We start from the raw sequence: 16,508 nt of genomic DNA on the forward strand, positions 1-16,508 counted from the left end.
CCAATCACTCTTATATACACAGACCAGAACAAAAGATTTGTAAAAATATATTGTGTATATAATATTGTATTATATTATATTGTTATATAAATATATTGTGAGCTGTTTTGGGTTTATTCATGGTTTCGGGGGAGAGGGGAGAATGATCAGATATCTTGAAGAGACTCCACCCAAAAAATGTTTTCAGTCTTTCTCATAATACCAATGACTGCAATGAAATTAAGATAATTTTACCAATCGCACTGAGACATTTAAAATGATACCAAACATAAAAATGAAAAAAACAATCGAATCAAAAGATACATAATATGTGGTATATAGACCTTCTAAGTGAAGTTTTAGTGACTTGAATCAGGGAAAGGGGGATGCAGCGATAAGGAAGGAGAAGAGTTTGGGCAAGACAATGTCCTGTGTTCTTTCTCTGAGGTCTTCTCTCCAGCGTGCCTTTTATTGCGGAGTGCGTTTTATCTCAGCCTAAGTCTTAGCAGGAAAATCAAGTCTTACACCTCATTGGTTCCAGTCAAGTTATATTTTTTTTCTTGCCACATTGCATAACTACATATGCCACACCCTTAGGAAAACTCCCCTATAAAGTTAACAAACTCCCCATCTGCATGCATGTTGGGGAACGCAAGCGATGAAATAGCTGCACAATCTTAAAAACCAACAAGAAAGGAATCCGCGAAGGACTTTTGAGAGACAATGAAAACTGTGCGATTGGCAGTTGTTGTTTTCCTTTGCAAGGTAGGATTTTATATACTGGAGTTATATAGGATTTATATATCAGGAGTGAGAGTGAGAAATAAAACGCTAAACATTTTTACATCCACAACCAAAAATTAATATCAAATGTTTAATAGAGAAAAAAAAATCATCTGTGTTGCTGTTGCTTCTGTGTAGTTTTTATATTATCAGTAATTAGACAGAGTTTGGGAAAGTAAAATTTCAGTCACTCATATGTTTAAGGAGTTGCCCCCCCCCCCCCCCAAAAAAAGAGAAAAACACTAACAGACTTCTGTCTGTTTTTCCATTTATTATATAGAAGTCATTAATACATTTTAATATTAAAACTGAACATTTTTATAAGTCTTTTCAAATGCCTTATGCCCGATTTCCCCTTGTGCTTTCAATCTAAAAACATGAAAATCTAAATAAAAAATATTATTATGTATTATATACACAGTAGAGTGTGGCATTTTGAATGGCAGTGTTTTCCAAATGAAAAACTAGACCTGTTAGTTTTGAATGCTATATCTGTCTAATGCTATGTCTAATTGTGTTTATTACGTGTTTTGTAAAAAAAAAGAAGTTTGCTTTACAATTGCAAACTGAGTGCAAACAGGGTGATATGCTTGTAGTTATTCACACGTGGTCTGTAAATTAGGTTCCACTGGGACAAGAGTACCCATATGTGAAAAGAAACACAATTTTTAATTTAATGTTATTGATTTATTTTTGATTTTATCTGCAGCATTTTTTTTTTTTTGATTGCTAATAATGCATTGGTAAAAAGTGAAGTGACACTGTCAAAACTTTTCACACAGTCAGCGAAACTGAAGTATTTGCGGATCAGCTTTTTCATTTAAAATTTTTCTCAAAAGTTGCTAGGACACATTTCTCAGTAGTTAGTTCACTTTTTCAACACCTTACCAATTGGCACAACAGCTAATTGTCACGATACCACACACAGGAAACAGGGGTAGATCCAATAGCAGTTTAATGGGTAATCCGTAAATCATAAAACCAGTCCAAGCAGGGGTCAAGCAGGGATGGGGGGGGGCAGGTCCATGGAGGGGAACAGGAACAGGGGGTGATGGCTTAGCCGGCGGCCAGGGCGAAACAGACAGTCCATCGGCGGCCAGGGTGAAGCAGACAGTCCATCGGGCGGCCAGGGCGAAGCAGACAGTCCATAAGGCGGCCAGGGCGGAGACCTCCCCTCGGGCGGCCAGGGTGGAGCAGGTCGTGCAGGTGGCCAGGGCGGCCACCGGGCGGCCAGGGTGGAGACTTATCCTCGGGCAGCCAGGGCGAAGCAGGCTGTGCAGACGACCAGGGCAGAAACGTCAGTCCATCGGGCGGCCAGGGCGGAGACTTTCCCTCGGGCGGAGACTTTCCCTCGGGTGGCCACGGCAGAGACGACCCTTCGGGCGGCCACGGCGGAGGCTCAGGAACAGACACCAGCTCAGGAACAGGAACAGACACCGGCTCAGGAACAGGAACAGACACCGGCTCGGCGGCGGCCATCTTGTCCGGAGACACCGGCTCGGCAGCAGCCATCTTGTCCGGAGACACTGGATCGGCAGACGTGACGTGAACAGTCTCTGGATTGGCAGACGTGACGTGAACAGTCTCGGCAGACGTGACCTGAACAGTCTCTGGATCGGCAGAACTCATGTGCTTCCTCCATGCATGCAAACCCGCCAATGCATAAAAAAGGAAGACAGCTCTCTTGGCCATGGCAGGACTGATGGTGGGCAGCTCCGGGACGACAGCGGGCTGCTGGGGTACCTCCGGGATGATAGCGGGCTGCACGGGCACGGCCTCCGGGATGACAGCGGGCTGCTCAGGGACGTCCTCCGGGACGACAGCGGGCTGTTCGGGAACGGTCTCCGGGACGAGTACCGGGACGGCCTCTGGTTCATTGGGGAGGCAGGAAGTCTTCCTCCTCCGCCGTTTTTGATGGCGAGGTGCAGGCTCCGGGCTGGACAGGACCAGCGGTGAAGGGAGCTCTGGGTTGGGCATCACCGGCCCAGGGTCGAAGAGAGACCGAAGCGGAGAGTGGTACTGGGGCTCACATCTAGCACCTCCTCCCCTGCGGCCTCCATGGGTCCCAGAAAACCTGGCCAGACGGGTTCCCTCAAAAGATTGTCCGTGCCTGATGGAAGGGGGCTCGGGGGAATTGACCGCCATGGTCTCCTCAGTCTGACGGGCCCACAATGCAAAGCACTGAAAAATGTTCATACGAGGCGGAACCTCTCCAGCTTGCGAATTCCCCCTCTGCTGCCTCCTCTCCCTCTCGGTGGTTGGGGAAGAGCCACGAAAACCCATACCGCTGGATCTATACATAAGGACGGAGTCCATCTGTCACGATACCACACACAGGAAACAGGGGTAGATCCAATAGTAGTTTAATGGGTAATCCGTAAATCATAAAACCAGTCCAAGAACAGGCAAGAAAACAGACCTCCAAAGTGGTGTGACAAATAACAAGGACTACACTAAACATATATATACACAGATACTAACAATGTGATAGGGAACAGCTGAGTGCAATGATCAGTGATGAGTCCAGACAAGGATTGTGGGAAATGCAGTTCATGAAGTAATGGTGAGAGTATGGTGAAGAGACCTCTAGTGGACACCCGGGATACACAAACCAGACACTGTGACACTAATGCTGCAGGGATGCTAATGGGAAGAATCATATCGCCTCTATAACTAGAATATGCCAACTACACATTCTCTGGGCCTAAGCCTGGAAATATCAAGTGTATTACATAAAGGGATTTAATATGTTTCAAATTAGGTATTTTTATGTGGATTTGCGGAAGAGTCTTCATGGGAACTACCAAAATACGTCATAAATATCTCAAATCAACTCATTCTTTCAAAACTCTAGCAAAGGTAGTAAGGTCAATAAAGTGAAAAGGTGTTATTCATATTTTTAAGACATCTGTGCAGTGGTTTCAGAAAATTTGGAGACTTGAGATTAACCGATTGGCCAAGATTCCTGTTGGTAAAGCAGACTGTGGTTTTAAACAGAACAAAAATTAAAAATGATTTACTTTTAAAAAGTGGTGTCAGTATTGACTGATGCTTGCTTGAAAAATGGGAAATATCAAGTGTATATATTACATAAAGGGATTTAATATGTTTCAAATTAGGTGTTTGTATGTGGATTTGCGGAGGAGTCTTCATGTTCTCCAGGCTTTGAGTCGGAGTCGTTGGTTTTTAAAGTGCACAGAGATGACCTTCACCGAGGAAAAAGACTAGGAAGAGGTAAGCTGTGTTCTCTTTAAATAAAACCTTGAAGCAACTGAACTTTTCAATCAGATATCTAAATGAACTAGTTCTTCTAATTAAACTGGTTTAACTGTGATCTGCAACATTCAATCACATTTTATACTGTACATCCACTAAATTTGCTTTCATCAGAGTCAACATTAAGGGTCTCACTCAAGTTTAAGTATTGTATCTCACAAATAAGTGTTGATTAATGATGTATGCAATAAATAAATGTTCATAGATTCACTTGATGCTGCATCAGTAGCTGATGCTTTAAAGGACACCCTCCCGCTGAGTCATGCCTCAAAAGGACACGCGATCGCTCCACAGATTTCTCTTATTCAGGAATTGAACTATCCGCCTGTGTTTTGTTAGAATTTCCAGCAATACTATGCTTTTTTTAAAGGTGTGCATCTCTGTGTCCAAGCAGAGATGCGCGTAAAGTGTTTGGCTGTATACTCAAGCACAGATCACTAACTCCACTGACTTTATCACCATCTCTGGCATGATGGAGTAGGGCAAACGTTATACTCAGAAACTGAGCAAAGAGCGCTCCCTTTATAAACAATGTAGCTGAAATCACGTTCCATCAGCGAGTACTGGATTGATTTAAAAAAAAAAATTAATTAAGTATCAACTTGGTAACACTGATTCATTGACTAATCACAACCTTGACGTACTGGTACTTTTGACAATACTATTTCAGATCATCATCACACCTGGAGGGTGTTCCTATAGCATCAGCTACTGACACAGTGTCTTGTTCCCCACTCCAGGTTTAAATACGTGACAAGATGCTTTATTGTGCCAATTTAATCTCTTTTTCTGACAGTCATTTTTAATGCATGCGATGGAAGTACAAGAATGCTCTTCCAGTCCTCTGACAAGCGGTTTGATGTGGACACGGATGGGGCTGTAACACTGAAGAGACAAGTGACTCTTCATGAAGGCCACAAGGTGTTTTCTGTGGACGCTTGGGACTCCAGTGGCAAGAAGCACACGGTATCTATCAGAGTTGAGCGTGTCCATCATCATCATGAGGACCATCACATGGACACGGTCATGAACATCTCCTCTCCACAGGTACAAACAAGTTCCTTCCAGAAACTGCTGTCAGTACAGTACAAGCCTGACCTCTATTGGACACTTCAGTTTTTATGTGTGGTTTATGGTTCTGTAAATGCACAATTCAATTTCTGTACATGTTTAGGACTAATTATTGGAGGCCTGTGTTAAATGAAATTTCCAATCCCTACTGATGAATATAATTTGTTACTGCTTTCTCTGATTGGTCTCAAACACACAACCTAAACTACCTAAACTTTTACACTCTTTTATATTACACTCCATGTGGTGAGGTATGTTGTTATGGGAAGAAGGAGGTGGGAACGGGTGAGCGTTTCACAAAACTTTAATAATCACAAAATAAATGGACAAAAAACGAAAGTAAAAGCCCCTCACGGACGACTGCTGCCTACACAGAAATAAAATATAATATAAAATAGTCCAGGCATGGACTTCACTGTCGTCGCTCCTCCTTTTCTGCTTCCGAAGCTCTTTCGTGAGATACGCGCCATTCTCACGGCCCTCAGCCTTGTCCTGCTTGCCTACTCAATTTAATAAAAGGGAATAATGTACAGAGGTCTCGAATCGACCTAAACTGGTTTATTGAATAGGGACCCCAAAAAATTGACCCTCCCCATATATTTATACTTTTTTTTCCCAGACAGATTTTTATAGTCAATAGCTGTAGTAAACATTTTGAGATGCAAAAATTATCCAGATATTTGATGGTTTGTGTGCTGTACAAAAATATTTTGTTGCTCATTGTCTTTTACTTACATTTTCAGATGGAATCTCCCTCTGATGATCTGGTTCTGATGTTTCCAAGGTCTTCAACGGGTCTGAAGAGAGCAAAGAGAGGTTGGGTTATTCCTCCATTCACTGTACTTGAGGAAGGCAATGGTCCTTTCCCAGATCTACTGGTCCAGGTGAGAGAAAGTCATGAAGGGAAAGTTCAAAACGAGAAAGAGGTTTGTCTATTATTGACTTTGTTCTCTTATTGCTTCCTGTATTTAGATAAAGTCGGACTATTCTAAGGAAGCTCAGATGCAATACAAGATCACAGGTGAAGGAGCGGATCTGGACCCTAAGGGGACTTTTTTTATAGAAAGATTATCAGGGAATCTGTTTGTGACTCGACCACTCGACAGAGAAAAAAAAGCTTCATACAGAGTACGTTTATTTTTAGTCTCCAACTTTTAAAATCAGCAGATACTTCTAAGTGTATTCCAGTGTTGGATTTTCTGCTCATTCTTAATTCTTTCAAAGCTGTCCTCAGTTAATCAGATAAAAAGTCCCCGGAAAACGGCTTTTCTTTTCATGTGTTTACAGAGAGGATGGATTTTTTGAAATGTGTATATCTAGTAAAAATTAAGTCAGTTTACTTCAACTACACTTGCATATTGATGTGTTAAAGCTAAAAGACATGTACTAAAAGATAACACTCTTAATTTATTTAATTGTGTTTTTCCAAACAACCTCAGATATTTGTCTCTTAACATGCCTGTATCTCTTCTCCTGTCTTTAGCTTGTAGCTCATGCGACTGGAGTTGATATAAATATAGCAGAAACGCCAATGGAAATTATTGTATATGTGCTGGACCAAAATGATAATAAGCCTGTTTTTACACAAAATCCATTCAATGGAAATGTTCCTGAAGCTGCTGAAATAGGTAGGTGTATGATGCAGTTTCTTAATAAAATGTTTTTTAGCAGTTTTTTTCCCCCCAAATGCCTCTTCAGTTTCACCGAATCAGTCTTTCTTCTTCTCTCACTGAAGGTCATGAGTTTATGACAGTCACAGCCACTGATGCAGATGATACTGAGAATACTAACAATGGTGTTATCAGTTACTCAATCATCAAGCAAGATCCAGAATTGCCAAAACCAAACCTGTTTACAATCAACTCTGTTACTGGAGGAATTCGTGTGAATGCTTTAGGCTTGGACAAAGAGGTGAGAAATGATGACTGGATCTCACATTGGTGAAGAATAATTATTTAATGTAAACAAACTCACAAAACATCTTTCTTTTCAGAAATGGTGCAGATATACTTTGTTAATTGCAGCTACTGACATGAATGGAGGCGGTTATTCATCCACTGGCACAGCTGTTATTACTGTGACTGGAAAATCAGAGAAGATAATGTGAGAAATATTAGAAAATTTCATTATCCCATTTGAAAATTCTGACTACTTTCTTTAGAGATTTCCAGATCTTAAAGTGAACAATAAAAATCCTATAGATCTGCATTGATGAACTTTTCAAATACTAATTTGAGCTGTCTTTCACGTCTTGCGCTTGAAATGACAAATTCCCACAACATTGTCAAAAACTGGCTGTCTCTGTGAGTGTCCATAGTCGGTTATGTCTTAGGTGAATGTAAAACATTAAGAAAGAAAATAAATGTGGGTCAGTATCAGTATATTGGATCCGTGCACCAATAATCCTGATAATGTTAATCAAACAAATTATCAACAAATGAAAAAAAAATCACTCACTGTTCTTGACTAAATAAGTTTTGTAACTTTAATATGGACTAATCAATATTTAATTTATACAGTGAAGACTATGCAGTGTTATTTTACATTAGATTTTTTACTCTTTACTTTACTACTGTTAGACCTATAAGAAAAACAGTTTATTTAATTTGTATCTATGTTATTTTATTACTGACTGTTTACTCGTCTTTAATAATGTTTTAAATTAATATTATTTAGGTTAGTAGTTTTTTTAACTGTGGTATCAAAATTTGAATAGAGAATTTTCACTGTTATCTAATATTTTAGTGTCATAACTGCCTGGTTTGGCCCGTTCACAGCCAGTAAAAAAGTATTTATGGACGGTCAATTCTCAAGTCATCGGCCATTGGCCACCCTGCCTATATTACTTCTTTAACGCTGACCAAACAGAGAGCTGGATCTAAATGCAAAGAGTTTAATAACAAAATAAACTTAATAGCAAATCTACAACTCATTAGCACACGCTCATTAGCACATGCTCATTAAAGGGATGGTTCGGAGTAAAATCAACCTAGGGTCCTTTGCACCATGACCTCGAGCCAAACCTCTAGTGGCTATCCGGGGAACACAAACCAGACACTGTGACATTTATATTCCCACGGCTCTTGGCCCTGCCCTGCTCGCCACAATAAGAAACACTGAAAAGAAGACACGCCTGTGAATGAACACAGAAATAATCAACTTGACAAACTACAAAGGACTACAAAAATGGCACACCGGAAACAGGAACAGAAAAGGATGAAATGCAAACTAAAAGTCCAATTAACATAACACACGAACCACAAAGCCAGGGAATACGTAACACCTTCCAATGTCAAATCTCTTCTACCGAGAATTCAAATTACAGCATGCCTGCATATCCTTTGAACATCAAATGATTTTAAACTACCAGATAAGACTTTGTCAAACTAACATTAAGATGTTCTTGCTGAACATTTCTAGTTTTAACCTGTATGTTTGGTTCCTTCCAGGTATAAAGTTGGCAGTGATCCTGCCGACTGGCTGAGTGTAAATGTAATGGTTAAAGTCAAGAGGCCTACAGATAGAGAATATGGCAAATACACAGCTATCATTTTGACCGTGGATGATGGTAAGTGTTGTTTATTTTTTAAGAGAATAATTATTGCTGTCATAGCCCTTTTTTAATGTCTGCTTGTGTGCAGGTAAACCTCCAGCAACTGGCACAGGAACCCTGGACAACCCTGGTCAGGATTTGGGTATTCATTCTGTCTGCAAAGATTCATCTGTCGACCCTTTGCCCAGTCCTGATGTGAAGAAGTAAACAAGGTTAAATGTGTGAACAGGGCCTTACATCTAAATAGTTTATTAATCATTTATATCTTTTTTTTTTTCACATTTGCTGAACATTAAAATTTTACATTGATTACATCAACGTCATCTTAACATTGCTGTAATCATTGTTATATAAATGATAATGTACAGCCAGATGTTTTATTGCAACATTTTAAATTCACAAGTAATTGATTTTCCTATTTTAAAAACTTTTAATACTAATCTCACAAAAGATCATCATAAATGTACTGTTTTTCAAACATTTCAGAATCTGTTCTGTTGATTTATTACAAGATTCAAAATCACAACTTAACTTTTTCACTCTTTTAATGTTTAATCTTTATTTACTTTTCTTATAAAGTAACTGCCTTTCATAATGTTATGAACATTAAACTTTCTATTTTGCATCTGTTGTTGTTCATTTGAATACATTTGGCTCTCAATTAATCCAGTAGATCTTAATGTTTAATCAGTGATTTGTTTAATACTAAAAATATATTTTTTATAGAGTATAAGCAATTTTTTACAGATGATAACACCAATATTCAAAGTGTGTGTGTGTGTGTGTGTGTGTGTGTGTGTGTGTGTGTGTTTGTGTGTGAATTGTGAATTGTGAATTTATATTCATCCCCAGTTGGGAGAAACAATTACTTTTTTTGGTATAATTTCTTAGACGTCACTTCTTTGGCTCTCGGGGCCCTAGATTCTTATCTTTGATTACTTTTTTGAGTGTTTAGGATTTTTTTCTTTTACATTTACATGTATTCATTTAGCAGACTCTTTTATCCAAAGTGACTTACAAATGAGAACAATAGATGCAGTTAAACTAACAGTAAACCCAGTTGGGCCTGCCAGCATGCATGTGGCTAAACGTGTTAAACATCTGCAAAAAAAAACTGCAAATGCAAGCAGAGGTTTAAAAGCTTTACAGAAAATGCTTGTTTTAATGTTACAATTTTGGATATATTCTGTTATCAGCCAAATATGTTTCTTACAAGTATTACGGCTGGCTCAATGGAAATGTAAAACTGTTGCAAAAAAGTATTGTATGGACCTGGAAATATAGAGACCGGTCCTCTTGAAACTGTGGTTGAATACCCCTGATTTAAATCATAAAATCCGTATTTCTGTGTGTGTAATTCTAATTTCTACCACCAGAGGCCACAGGAACTCAGTGGTGAAGCATCTCTCTCTCTAAACAACAGAACAACTGCTTATGAGCCTATACTCAATAACTGAGGCTGAGAAACTGAGTCACACCACTGATGATGTGGACTAACTGTACGGTTTGGTAACCTTACAGAGCAAATAAAATTGAATCTTGCTAATCTGGTTAGGGTTTAATTTCAAAATCCAGTTTAGGAAATTCCCATTATGTTAAAGTAACCATTTTATAACCAACACATGCTACTCTGAGTAAATGCTAATTAATAATCTGTTTGTAGGGAGGGTCATAAGCATCAACATGTTTTAAACCAATGAGTAAATAAAAACAGCACCTTTTGTGAACTTTATATAAACACCAAAATAGACTCAAAACAAAGAAAATACATTCAAACAGTATTGCAAAAACACCCAGCACACAAAGATATATATATAGTTCTGTATATAGGTTGAAGTAAGATGCAAGTCTTGATTGTCTTTAAGGAGTCAAATGATGTGGAGGTTTGATGGTAAACGAAACCCAATAATTGTAGATGACAGTCATCAAACATATATATTTCCCGTCAAAGGAAGTCCGTAGCAGCAATCAAATCATGAACCTCGTAGTAGTACTCAATGTGGCATAATCCCAACCAGGACCACAAAGTTGGCACAAATTCATTCAGCAGATAAAGAAAAGTCCTTCTACAAAACACAAAATGCCTCCTGTTATTTACCTGCATCAAATCCCCTATATTCAATAAGCACAAAGATAATATTTCACCAGTAAATAAAACTTCAACATTAACATGAACGTTTACTGTTTCTTTGTTTGACACTCTTTAATAGACGTATGCATGTTTAAACACAATTTAAACAATGTAGGCCTATTATTCCATGCATTACTTCTACTCATATTAAGTTGCTCAAGCAAGTGGTCAAATATTTAACCATGTACTTATATTAAAATAAGCAAACATTTTAAATTAAAACTTAAAAATGACAAAAACAGCCGACTCCCATGCCTTTTCTTTTGCATTTATATTTTAATACAATAAATCTTGCATGTCACAAAGAACTTGTTTTTCCACCTCCACGAATGAGACGAGTGTTGTTCATTATGTCGCCTTGTTGAAGTTAATTGTAGTTTTCCTTGCTTTACCCCGGTCTTAAAGTAAAAAGATGACTGTGAAAAAAAGTAGTATTTAATGAAATACATTTATTTAATTAAATGCATTTATGGTGAAATTACTACATTTTCAGGTCAATCTGTGTTCATTTTGACCATGAAACATGCGCTGTCACTTGTGTTTGTCACAGTGTTTGCAGCACAGCAGAAATAGACTCGGTGTGGAAACGATCTCTGCACTGCTGTATACGCACCGCAACTGGAACGGATCGCCGGACTGCATCCTCGTGCAGTGTGAAAGCTCTAACCTGTTAACATGGGTACGGAAAAAAATACGCACCGCATACGCACTGCAAATGGAGTATGTGTGAAATGGGCGTTAGCCAGGGTTCAAAGCGCCAAATGAGAGTAAAAATCGGTGTTGAAACGGTGTTATGGCCCCGATACTCACAGTATTCTGTTCTTTTTCATTCTTCACTTATGGGGAAAACAGAGTTCAAAATACATGAGCATGATTTTATTTTATTAAATCAAGTCCCATTTACCAATATACCAAGATTACTGTAAAATGTCTGTTATATGTCTGTTCAAATCAAAATGTCTATGTAAAGGGTTAGTTCACCCAAAAATGAAAATTATCCCATAATTTACCCTCAAACCATCCTAGGTGTCCTAGGTAAACCATTTCTTCTTTCAGACGAATACAATCATAGTTATATTAAAAAATATCCTGGCTCTTCCAAGCTTTACAATGGCAGTGAATGGCTGTTTCTGTTTCGAAGTCCATAAAAGTGCATCTATCCATCATAAAAGTGCATCCATCAATCATAAAAATAATCCATATGACTCCTCACGGGTTCGCATTTTTGAATTTTGTGCAGAAAGAACTTTAGAGTTTTCTGTTAGAACGGTGTCGTGTTAGCGGCCCCTAAGTTAATAACTAATGATCGTTGCGACTGAAGTGAATCAATCAAAACTAACTTTAGCTGGACAGTAACTTTATTCTAGAGCTGCTGTAAATCCAAAACAATCTCTGTTACTGTAATCTCCTATTATCACTGTAAAGATGCTTTGAAACAATCTATATTGTTAAAAGCACTGTATAAATGAAGATGACTTGACTCCTGGGGTTAAAGGACAAGTTCGGTATTTTACACTTAAAGCCCTGTTTACAGATCGTTTCTGATGAAATAGAACGGTTAAGATTAAAATTTGGACACATGCTGCTGAATTTTAGGTTTCTTTCGCTTTCCCCCCCCACCTACAGAATGGCTGCATATGGGCACTGGAACAATCCTTCCTAAAACGCATTAAACTTTCGTTTACAAAGACGTGAAACTCACCGAGTGGTCAGGGGTGTTCACTGATATGCTCACAAAAAAATCGCTGCAAAAGATGCTTTCCAACAGGTGTTTTACCATTCGTTGTAAAACTGTGGACCTATTTTTCCAAACGCCTCACACCCGTACATTCTTCCATTGAGAGCTTGAATAATAGACACTCCAGCCCAGTTGGTGGCGGAGTAATACCGTACCTCACAGCACATCCAATACAAGTCAATGGAGTTGGACAAAAACTATGATAAAACCTGTTGGAAAGTATCTTTTGCAGCGATTTTTGTGTGAGCATATCAGTGAACACCCCTGATTACTCGGTGAGTTTCACGTCTTTGTAAACGAAAGTTTAATGCGTTTTAGGAAGGATTGTTCCAGTGCCCATAGGCAGCCGTTCTGTAGGTGGGGGGGAAGCGAAAGAAACCTGAAATTCCCGGGCCAGCAGCATGTGTCCAAATTTAGATCTTAACCGTTCTATTTCATCAGAAACGATCTGTAAACAGGGCTTTAAGTGTAAAATACCGAACTTGTCCTTTAATAAAGGCCTTTGAAGCGAAGCCATGCGTTTGTGTAAGAAAAAATATCCATATTTATAACTTTATAAACGGGCTTCCGGTAATGGTTATACGAGGCTCAGGGATTGGAGCTTTTGCACTGTAAATCTCTCGCTATCAGACCCCTAATGTAATCCTTCCCAAACAAAACACGGTAACACTTCACAATAAGTGTCAGGTTTCGTACAAACGAAGCAGACAAGATGGTAAGTTTGATATTTTAATAGCAGAATGGATCGGACACAGCGTGAAAGGTGAGTAAACAGGAAGTAGATAATTGGATGAAGCTTAGCTGAATGATAATCAAGTCTCTCTTTCTCTTTGCAGATGATGAAGATGAAGGCTCAGAAGATGGATGGTAGACATGCTGATGAGGATCATCTCAGGTAGGTTTTCAGGTAAGTCTTGTAGGAAGGGAGTCTGTGTGTCTTGAATTGACAAGACCAGACGAGGAGTGAAGGGAGAGTGCTGAATATATAGGGCTTGTTAACGAGGGAGTGCAGGTGATGATGATGATGGCTGATAGAGTGCAGGTGTGCAGGTGTGCCAAGGAGGATGATGGGAAGTGTAGTGCACACACAGATGAGGAAGACAGACGGTGAATGTGACAATAAGGTTTAGTTTAAACTTCAGTTAACTACCTTAGTTGACATGAACTAATAATGAATGTTACGTCCCAGGGTCTTTTAATATAATCTGTTGTGAGAAAATGCTTGTGTGCCCTGTGTTGTGCTCTGTTTCTCTCCCTCACTCTAGCTGTGTCCCAATGTGAAGGCTGCATCTTTCGAAGGCCGCGGACTTCAAATGATGCAGCCTATGCGTTCTCCGAAGGACGCACCATGTAGCCTCCGTAGGATTTCCTAATTACGCAGCCAGGTGTTCCCGATTACTGCTCCAGGCGCCAAGCAACGGTGCGAGAGTATGCTGCCATCCTGACAATTCATTTGATATAATTGAGTAAACAGCTATGGAGCCAGAATTGCCTATTGTCATTTTTATGTTTTACATTTTTACTGGAGGACATGGTATTAAGGATGTTTCAGGTCATGTACTTTCGGCTTAGCCGAAGATTCAAATGTTCATTTATATTTTACCTTGATGTGATTTTGTAGGCTAGTGTATTCTTTTTATTATGCACATAAATGGACCATGGTAAATATATTTACACAGGTTTTCAACCCTATTTAAATATAAAACCCAGTTGAATATAAAAAGTCCAGTGCGAATGGACTCTTCATCGGCAGCTGTCAGTCACTGTTGCTAGGCGACAAGAACAATCCTCGTAGGCTAGACCGGTCTGAGCGCTTCAGATGCGGAGCTGTAGTTAGCAACAATTTGTTAATATTGTGACAATAGGCCTACATTTTGTTACTTTAATTTTCAAAATAACCAGTGGTGGTATGTAAGGAACTACATACTTCGTTAATACTCAAAGTAATTTTCCCACACAGGACAGCAACACTACAAAATTGTTATTTTACAATATGATGCATTGTTTTACATTAAACTACACAAAAGTATATAGTTTAAATGTATCAACCTTGAAAATATTCAGAAGTAAAATGCAACATATGCAGTAATATAAATGCAAAACATCATAAAAACCCTGACAAGGTTTTTTTTCCTGCAGAATTCCTTTACTTTTACTCTTGATACCTTAAGTACATTAGAGTATGCAAGATAATTTTGCTTAACTAAGGTTTGAAATATATGACTAGTAGTTTTTCCCCAATGCGGTATTAGTGGTTATTAAAAGTACTTTAGTGTAATAAAGTATCTCAATATTTATTCCATGAGTCAGCCCTGCAAACCTGTTGGTAGACAACTTAGTGGATAGTGAAAATATGCAGTCAAACACTCTGGAGACCATCCCAGATGATGTTCCACCAGCAGGAGGCCTTACCAGGCCCATCCCGGTCCAGCAGCACCACCAGGGTCTCCCACTCAGCTCAATAAAAGTCTACATAATTTTTTCTTATTTTATGTACTGTAAATTTAAATGTTTATGTTGATTTTGAGATGTTTAACGTATGTTGTAAATAGTTGGGGGGAAAAAGGTATAGAAGAATTTGTTTCATGTAGAAATTATGACTGTCATTACAAAAATAAACAATGTCCAGAGCAATGAATTCTCTTTTATTTACACATTTAAAGTTGCATAAAAATAAATAAATGTACAGATTTTTTTTCCTTTTAAAAAATATAAGTGAAAAAAAGTTAAACAAGAATGTATATTTATATATATTTTATATATATATTTATATATATATATTTCTCAATCATTCTTTCAAGAAGAGAAAATAGCCTGTCCATCCTCTCCAGTGCTCTCCTCGCCTCTGCAGTCCCATGTTTTCTCTAATCAAGTCCAAAAACTCATCCTCTCTGTCTCGCCTTCTTCGTGGTGCTGGTGCTGGTGCTGATACTGGTGCTGGTGCTCGTGCTGGTGTGGGTGCTGGTGCGGGTGCTGCCCCTGGCTCCTCCTCTTCTTGGTCACACACTGCTGAACGCGGCCCTGGTCTGTCCTCAGGGATTGAGGCAATGAGGACAGGGGGTTGGTGCAATGCCTCTGTCCCAACACCTCATCCATGAGGACAAACCAGGGCAAGTTTCAGCAGTGGGTTTCCTACTCACACCCTCACATGTCCCAGGACACGTGCAATCCTAAGGCAGAGCAAATGAACCATGGCTTGTTAACAACAACAGCACAATACATTTCAACAAAGATGTGTGTATTAATTTACATTTTTTGTGTGTAATAATATATATATATATATATTATTTTGTGCCTGTATGGGAGTTACGTTCCCCAGACCCATTTTTTCCTGAATTGTTCTAAAAAAGCAGAAAGGGGTACTTAACACACTGGTGCAATCTTAAGTGCATTGTTAACACTGCAAAATATGACACATCAAGACATGCAAAATATACTTAATATTTCTGTATACTCAAATTTGGTTAAAAACACATAGCTTGCATGACAGCACTACAAAAACACATAAAAGTGAAACCCCATTGCCTTATCAACTGCTTTTCTTATTGTTTTAGGCTTTATAGGGTGAGTGATATTTCTTATAATACACAAGTGAGATAGACTAGTGCAAATATTACAAATATAAAAACTAATAACGTTATTACCACAAGTTTTGCCTAAAACTACCTGACAAATGAAGCCACGCAATGGTGACGAAGGAGTTAAGATGAAGTTTATAATAAACTTTAACTCTGGTTTCGCTATCTATTTGAGTAAATGAAAACATAATACTTGCATTTAAATGTGAATTTGCTGTCCACCACCGATCTCTAGTCTCGGCCGCCTTTAAAAATAAATAAATAAATGCTGTCGTCAACGGCGCGCAATGACTTATGGGGTAGAATAGGGTAGGATAGGCCATTGATGTCATATAAAGGCTAGATGTCTCGTGCGCGCTGCTGGCCAATGGAGGTCGACGTCCGCACACGGCGGCCATC

At 38.9% G+C, this 16,508-nt stretch overlaps 1 protein-coding gene across 1 annotated transcript; it reads left to right on the forward strand.

Annotated features, from left to right (window-relative positions):
* The first annotated feature begins 596 nt into the window (after positions 1-596).
* Positions 597-10,246, forward strand: LOC311079370 (cadherin-1-like). Its single transcript, XM_084108687.1, has 10 exons — positions 597-744; positions 3,882-3,996; positions 4,835-5,085; positions 5,853-5,993; positions 6,082-6,237; positions 6,593-6,737; positions 6,845-7,020; positions 7,103-7,212; positions 8,559-8,677; positions 8,751-10,246. Exons 1-10 carry the CDS (start codon positions 703-705, stop codon positions 8,867-8,869), a joined length of 1,374 nt encoding a protein of 457 aa, XP_083964813.1. The 5' UTR covers positions 597-702; the 3' UTR covers positions 8,870-10,246.
* Positions 10,247-16,508: the final 6,262 nt, after the last annotated feature.

Source organism: Abramis brama, assembly GCF_963993115.1.
Source record: "Abramis brama genome assembly, chromosome: 3".
In the NCBI taxonomy this organism is placed as follows: domain Eukaryota; kingdom Metazoa; phylum Chordata; class Actinopteri; order Cypriniformes; family Leuciscidae; genus Abramis; species Abramis brama.